The sequence below is a fragment of the Mustela nigripes genome, chromosome 1 (genome assembly GCF_022355385.1).
Source record: "Mustela nigripes isolate SB6536 chromosome 1, MUSNIG.SB6536, whole genome shotgun sequence".
In the NCBI taxonomy this organism is placed as follows: domain Eukaryota; kingdom Metazoa; phylum Chordata; class Mammalia; order Carnivora; family Mustelidae; genus Mustela; species Mustela nigripes.
In genome coordinates, this window is record NC_081557.1 from 202,183,864 (window position 1) to 202,191,848 (window position 7,985).

Here is a 7,985-nt window from a genome sequence, read left to right on the forward strand (position 1 = left end):
GCTCCAAGCACCTTGAGAATTACCAGCATCCCTGTCTGGCTCCACAAATCCAGCACATGCAACAGAACTACCTTTTGCCCCAAGACTCTGAGCCAGCCTGGCTCCCAGCCAGCCCACCAGACCGGATGGAAACATATTTTGCTGTCATCTAGTACACATTTCAATATAATGTGTGTAAGTATGCACACACATGTATATATATCCTAAGGATATAGAAGTATGACCTTCACATCAATTAAGGCTATTTAAGGGGTGTATTTTAAATGAAATGCTATAATATGCAAAATTACCAGATTAATGAATTAATTAACAGGAAAATAATCTTTGCCAGAAAAACTATGACTGTGATTTTCCAAAATAGAATCGGATTGTCCATATATATTAGCCAAAAGTAAGCCCAGCTTTGCAGTAGAAACCCCACTGCCAGTCTGAAAGTTAGCTTTAGGAAGGGGTTGGTTGGATGGAGTCAACCACCAGCAGAATACAGCTGTTCAAAATCAACACTTGACCAAATTCAACCATTTGCCCCAAACTGATTTGTGTGTCGACGCCCCCTAACTCCGATTTTATGAATATCTCAATAACATAGCAATTAATTTAATAAAGGAACTAACCAATTTTAAATTGCAATAAATTTACCAAACATTTTCACTGTTTATGGAGAGCTTTACAGTAAGAAAGTATCAACAAAAGCAGGCACATCCGTGTACAAAGTGTTGCCGCTGGGTGCTGTTTCACTTCGGCCACCCATAAAGTACCCGCTGCTCTTTCTGTCCTCTCAGCGTGGGTCCTTCCTCCCGTGAAATCACCCTCGCTCTCTGAGCTCTCTCACCCTGAACCGGACTTGCCAAAGAGAAGTGCGATGGGGGCGAGGCAACCCCAAGACATTTATTGTAAACTTTAAAATGGAATCCGGATACGAACAGACACAGAAAAGAAGAGAAACCTCCCAGACACAGAAATGGTGATAGTGAAGGACCAGTCTCGCGGCGAGGAGCCCTCAGCGACGCGAGGCCAGTCCGCCCCTGAAGGTGCCACGCCACGCCAGCCCTGGTCCTCCCTCGCTGCGGCGGCCGGGCGGGGAGGCGTGCGCGGGCTCGAGCGCTGTCTATCTGGGGTGGGCCCGGGCACTCAGCAGGCCGGGCTTGGCTCCCACGGGCGCCCCGCCTCGCAAGGTGGCCGGCAGCAGTAGGGGTAGGAGGCGTTGAGGTCGGGGTCCGAGGGCGCGTACCCCGGCAGCTCCACCGACGGGTGCCCCCCGCAGCACACCTCCACACCCGCCTCGTCGAACGCGTGGAAGACGCCCACGTTGATGTAGGAGACAGCGTGGTGCGCCGCGAAGCCCGCGCAGTCCCCCGGGGCGGTGAAGTCCGACTCCTCCGGGGACAGGATGGAAGCCTCGCTCGGCCGCGGCTGCAGCCGCCGGCCCCGTCGGCCCCGCCGGCCCCGCCGCGCCCGGGAGGCTGACGGTTGAGCGCGGAGCCCGGGGCCGCCGCGGGGTCGCGCCAGGGCCCGGCCTCCCCTCCGCCGGCCGCGCCGGCCACGCCGAGCCTGCGACGACCTGTAGTTCTTGACCAGCAGGAGGCTGAGCAGGCCCAGGAGGCACTCGAGCGAGTTGAAGACGGTGGAAAGCACCAGGCCACGCTGGTAGTCCTTCAGCTGGCGGCACTTGGCGGACGTGGCGCTGTCCAGGGTGCTGCGGGCGCGCTGCGCGCCGGGGGCCGGGCCGGGGGCGGCAGCCGCGGGGCCCGGGGCCGGACCGGGGGCCGCGGCCGGCGCGCGGGGCGGCAGACAGTAGTGGGAGTACTTGCGTTCCACTAGGGACACGGTGTCGCCGTCGATCACGGCGCCCGCGAAGGCGCTGAGGACCCCGAGCATGAAGACGAGAACGCCGAGCAGGAGCAGGTTCTGGCTGTTCACTGGCCCTGAGGGCCCGGCTGCGGCCCCCGGCTCTCCCGGCGCGGCCTCTGGAGCCCCTGCCGGGGCCGCGGGGACCCCAAGCCCCGGGCCCGGCCCCGGCCCCGCGAGGGGCGCGTCCCGGGGCCCGCAGCAGAGCAGGGCGGCGCCGAGCAGCGAGAGGCCGGCGGCCAGCAACAGCCCCGAGTAGAAGGCGCCGGCGGCCGCCCCCAGCCGGAACGGCTCCCCGCGCAGCTCCGAGCCCAGCGAGAAGCACTTGAGGCCGACGGCGGCGGCGCTGAGCGCGCAGGCGAGCAGGAGGCAGGAGGAGAGCGCGGCGCAGGCCCCGCGGACGCTCCACTTCATCCTCCGCGCCCGAGCCGGCCCGCACCCCGCGCGCCCGCCGCCGCCCGCCGCCGCCCCCGCCGCCTGCGCCTCCTCCCGGCGCCGCGCGGCCGGACCGCCGGCCTCCTCCTCATCCTCCCGCGTCCTCTCTGGCCCGCGCCGCCGCCGCCGGAGTCCGCATCCTCCGCCTCGCGCCGCCGCCGCGGCCCCGCGCCGGGAACCGATGCGGCGCGGAGGACCGCAGGGCGCGCGCGCCCCCTCCCCAGCCCGCGGCGCCCCTCCCTGGACGCTCCACTCCCCCCACCCCACCCGCGGCCCCGTGAGCCTGGCCCAGGCGCCGCCCTCCTCCGCTCCCCCCAACCCCCGCAGCCCCTAGGACGCCCCTCTGCCGCCTCCCCAAGGAGAAGTGCCCCCCTCCCGTCTCTTCGCCTTCCTCCCACTATCTTGGCCGCTTTGGGAACACCACCCCCCACCCCAAGGCTCTCTCCCTTCCCCCCGGATTCCCCCTAAGGGTCCACCCCCCAATACCTCCCACCTCTTGTGCCCCTAGGTCTGCACTTCCCCGGCGACCAGGTTCCACGCCCACCGGCCTGCCAGCGGCCTGGACGCCAGAGGAAGTTAGCTTGGGGTGCAGGGAGGAGGGGAAGAGGGGAACCCGGTGCCGTCAGGCTATGAGGGAAAGCCTGGGTACAGGAGAGGGGGAGGGGACCAGTCTGCAGGACAGGGGAAGGAGAAGGACCCAAGAATGGAGAGCCCAGGTGGGGAGGAGGTTTGGGTGGGGGAACGGAGATGGGAGCCCAGAGAAGGGGTGAGCCTGGATGCTGAGGGGGATGGGTGCGGGAGTCTGGATGCCAGGGAGGGGAGGGTTAAGGAGATCAGGTGCTGGGACCCTACAGCGCAAACTGGGAATCGCCAGCTCCTGTGCATGGGGGTGGTGGGTGTAAGGTTTTGCAGCCAAGGTAAACACAACACCAGGCGAGGTAGGCGCAAGTGGGGAGGTGGGTAGAGGTGCTGCCCAGCTGGAGGTGAAGCCTCCGACAGAACCTTGGATGAATCTCATTTGGACATGCGGAATTTTCCTCAGGCTCGGGTGCGTGTGAGTTAATTCATCAGAAGGCGATTCACAGCCTGAGTGCAACGGTGGGGGAGCGGGGGGGAGGGGGGACAGTAAGAGCCTCTTTCTGACCATCCGACCTCTAGGTGGGTGAAGGAAGGCGCGTGGGGCGAGCGAGATGGCCTTTCCCCAGGTATCTCTGGGCCCTCCATCTTCTTCCTGTAAGGTGCCCTGGGATGGGACTTCTCCGGAAGGCCCTCTGAGGTCCCATCGGGCCGAGTGGCTGGGCCTGCGCCTGCGGTTCCTTCCACACCGTCTCTGCAGCTGCAGCAGCAAGGCCTGGGGAGCCCATGACTCACTCTGCTGGCGAACTGCAGCGTTAAATAACTTTGTGTTGCATCCTGGAGAGGCAGGCGTGGCTGCAGCTAAAGAGCTGGGGGCGCTGGGGGAGCAGGGGAGATGCAGGGTGCTTTGGAACACACCTCTGTTCGTGCCACCTACTTAGCCAGTTCTGGCCTACAGAGACATCCCCCTGAGCTCACAGTTTCATGCCCCTTCCTGCGAGGAGTGCGTGACCATTGGTGCCCCATGAGTACTCCGGCACAAGCCCCCAGAGGTTCCTTGTGTCTGGAGAAGCCACACCCACATTCTCAAGGCAACCCGCGTGCAAGAGCCCCTCGCCCACATTTCACGGAAACCATCTGCCCAGTAAATGTAATATGAAGACCCTTCATGCGGCTCTCTGGACATTTGCGTGGGATTGACTCGAAATGCGATAGCTGTGAGGAGGAGCAGGTTTCACTGTATTTTTAGCAGGCAGTGCAGATTTTAGAACATCAGCTGAACCTCCTCGTTCTGTCCTGCTCCTCATGCAGGATGACTTGCCAGAAAAGTGGGAATAGTGAGCCTTCTTTCACATTTATGGTGTATAGGTTTTAAAAGGACAGTGTGTAAATCAGCTTGTATAATAATCGTGGCACCCACGCGCGTGAGCGGAGTTGCCATGAGCTTACTTCCAATGATTATTCCGGTTTCCAGGGAGACGAGGTTTGCAGCCACCTCCGTGGAGAAGGATGGAGCAGTCTCTCCATTCCTCGTGCGTGCCGCCGCAGCCAAATTGATTAGGCTTTGGGGGCGGAAGTGAACTGACGTTAGCTCTTCCTCCGCCCCGCCCTGATCCTCCGAAGAAGGCTGGAGGCCTGAGGCTGGAGTCCTTGCACCTGGCGGGAGTGGGGGCGGGGCATGGGAGGCGGGGCTGCACCGGAAGAGGCTATGTGGTAGCTACTGTGAAGGTTAGAGGCTTGGGATTTTTTTGAGATCTGGCCTCCTCTCTCCTTGAGTGCCCCCCCAAACCCATCAACCCTTGGCTATACACTTTCATTCCCCTGACCACCTCTGTTCCTTAAACTCATCATGCCTCTCCCTGTCACAGGGCCTTTGCATATGCTATTCCCTCTTTCTGCTGTATGTTTCCCTTGCCACATCCTCACCTGGCTTCTGCCTTCTCATTTCGTAGATCTTAGCTTCACCCCACTAACTTTTGTTGGGTGCCTGCTGTCTTCCAAACACTGTAGAGTGTTTTGCACAGGTTTTCTTATTTAGTCCTTGCAACAAACCCTGAGTCAAGTGGTCCTGTTACTCTCATAGAGGCTTTCCATGAATAGAGTCAGGGTTCAAACCCAGCCTCTGTGCACAGCCTCCCTACCCCTTCACCTACCTCTGCCCCACTAACCTCCCTCTCTGCTTCCCCTCCTCCCTGTCCCCCCACCTCCCTGCCTCCCAGCCCCTGGCAGAGGGTTCCCCATAACAGGTAGGAACTCCTGGTGGTTTAAATGCCTGTCTTTCCCATCATGGTTGCTCAGTGCAGGCAGTCTATTGTCCATCTTGTCTCCCTGCTTCTCCCCATCAGGATTCAGTCCTGCCCTGGTTGTGTGGAATGAGTGAATGAGCAAATGAATGAGCAGTGGTCAGCTAACCTTGTGTCACTCTGTCCTGTGACAGAACCTAAACATCTGTTTGGTTCTGCTCACTGGGAGAACAGGCAAGGCCAGCAGGCAGAAGAGGCATCCACCTCTGTGTTGAGGTTAAGGAAGGCTCTCTAGGAGGGAGCCACGAGGGAGGTGGGAGCAGGCAGCAGGAGGAAAGGCTGAGGAGGAAGCTGGGAACTCCTGGACCTCCAGAGACCTTGGGGCCAGAGAGCAGGTGACCTGTCATGAAGGGTCTTGAGCCGTGCCAGTTTGGAATTCATCTTGAGAATGGGGAAACCCTAGACGGGCAAGTGGATGCTATGGTGCATGTTTTGGAGGAACACTACCCAGGATTCAATCCAAGACTGGGTTGAGAATGAGGGGATGAAGGCATGTGGGAGTGATGGGAGCATTTGGGGCTCCCACCCATGGAGGGTCCTGCCCCAGGACCCCAGGATGGAAGGGTCCTGCCCCATCATGGTGCTCATTGCAAGTATTGTAATCTCTGCTATTTGCTGTCTGGCACTGAGCAGATAGTCACCTGTCCTCCCCTCTGTCTGTAGGAAGGAGGGCCAGCAGTCTGTGATCCCTGTTGTTGTTGTTGTTGTTGTTGTTGTTTAATTTTATTTATTTATTTGAAAGATGGAGCACGAGCAGAGCAGGGGGAGGGGCAGAGGGAGGAGGATAAGCAAACTCCCCACTGAGCAGGACTCTGAGATCAGGACCTGAGCTGAAGGCAGACACTTAATCAACTGAGCCACCCAGGTGCCCGTGTGGTCTCTGTTATACAGAGCTTCCTTTTAGGGTGACCCCACAACCATCCCTCTCTCAGGGGAAGGGCCTCTCTGCACCTGAAGTGGTTTCTGACACCTATAAACAGGGGTGTGAATTGGAATGACCCATGTACATTTTGAAAACTGATTCTGTTGCTTTCTGGTGGAATCCTTTCCCTAACCCCTACCAGACTCAACTGTGAAGCCCCTTCCCTCCCAACCATGCAGCATAGCCAGAGGAGCCCCTGGGAGGGAGTAGTGTGGTCTACAGTGGGGTGATTTGGGGCTCTCAGAGGTCAGGCAAGGGACAACGCTGGAAAGAAGCAACACCCCAGTGAGCAATGACTTCAGACCCATTGTTGGGGCAGAAGGAGTGATTCTAAACCTCACAGAGCCTACCAGAGACCCATCACAGGGACCAGGGTAGCCCCTCCAAGTGGGGCACATCATTTCCTGAGTTTAAAGACAGGGAACCAGAGCCCAGAGATGGTGACTCAAACCGTTATATGTTGTTGTTGTTGTTTCTGATTACAACAGTTATCATACTTCAAGTGAAGAATATTTTCCCTATCAGCCTTAAATTTCATTTTAATATTTATGTATTTATTAGCATTTGAAATCCAGTCTCCTAGAGAATTGACTTCAGTTAATTTGATTGATGCTAATTATTTTTCTCTAATTTATCATTTAACTTTTTGGTATTTTTATCCTTTATCTTTTTAACTGGCTAAATAGTCAAATGTTTCTCTTATTATTAATTCTCAGCCCCCATTTTCCAGGAGCAATCAATATGAATCTTCACTTATCGATGTGGTTTATGCATTTCCATGCCAGCTCTGCTTAGGGGATGGACAATCTGAAGAATCACTCTCACAAAACCAGAGCCAGTGAGCTCTGCAAGATGCAAGAATGCACCTTAATTATTATTTCAAGTGCTTTTGTCTTGTGAGATATAATAGATCCACGGAAAAAGTCTGCAAAATACACATGTAACAGCCTAATGACTTATAAGTGAGCATCTAGATACTTGCTGCCATGTCAAGGACCAATATGGCAGGACCTGAGTACATAGCAGGCCCCTCCCCAGTCATGCACCCCTCCCAGAAAGGCTCTGCCAACTTTACTTGAAACCACCTCCTTGTGTTCACTTAGACTTCTGTCACCTGGCATGCACCCCTAAGTACTTTAGCTTGGCTTTGTGTGGTTTTTGAACTTCTTATAAGTGGAATTATAGAACATGTTTGTTGTATGTCTGCTTTCCTTCATTCAACTTGATATCTGTAAAATGTATGCCTGTCGATTTATGTATAGCTCGTTCACTTTCATTGCTGGATACTAAGCCATTATAAGAATAAGCCACAATGTATTTATCCATCTTACTGATGATTTGATTTGATGGTTTATAGTTTAAATGACTAAAGCTGTTGTGAACTTTATGTGTGTGTACTGATGTGCTTTGGCATGCATTTTGTCAGATCATGAGGAATATATCTGTTCAGATTTTCGCACGCTTTTTTACTGAGACACAATTGACGGGTGATTAGCAATCACTAATTTCCAAGCATACAACTGCACACAGTGGTGATACAGGGTTTTTCCGCTCTGCACAAAGCCCCTCCTGTCAGTGTGCCTCTCCTCACTCCAGCTCCCACACCCCTGCTCATCTGCCTTCTGGGCTACAGTTTAAGATTTCATATACCTAGAATCATAAAATATATATTCTTTTATGACTGCTTCTTGCATTTAGCATAATGCTTTGTTTTTATCCATTCATACATATTGCTGAGCCCAATTCCACCAAAATTTGTTTATCCATCCACAAATTGGAGGATATTACAGCTTTTTCCACTTGAAGTTATTATGAATAAAGCTGCTATTAAGATCCATGTACAAGTCTTTTGTAAACATATTTTTTTGTTTTTTTTTAAGATTTTATTTATTTATTTGACA

The 7,985-nt window shown here is 55.2% G+C and overlaps 1 protein-coding gene across 1 annotated transcript; it reads right to left on the reverse strand.

Moving 5' to 3' along the window:
* Nucleotides 1-533: 533 nt before the first annotated feature.
* On the reverse strand, nt 534-2,309 carry TMEM271 (transmembrane protein 271). Its single transcript, XM_059395592.1, has one exon. It carries the CDS (start codon nt 2,260-2,262, stop codon nt 1,132-1,134), a length of 1,131 nt encoding a protein of 376 aa, XP_059251575.1. The 5' UTR covers nt 2,263-2,309; the 3' UTR covers nt 534-1,131.
* Nucleotides 2,310-7,985: the final 5,676 nt, after the last annotated feature.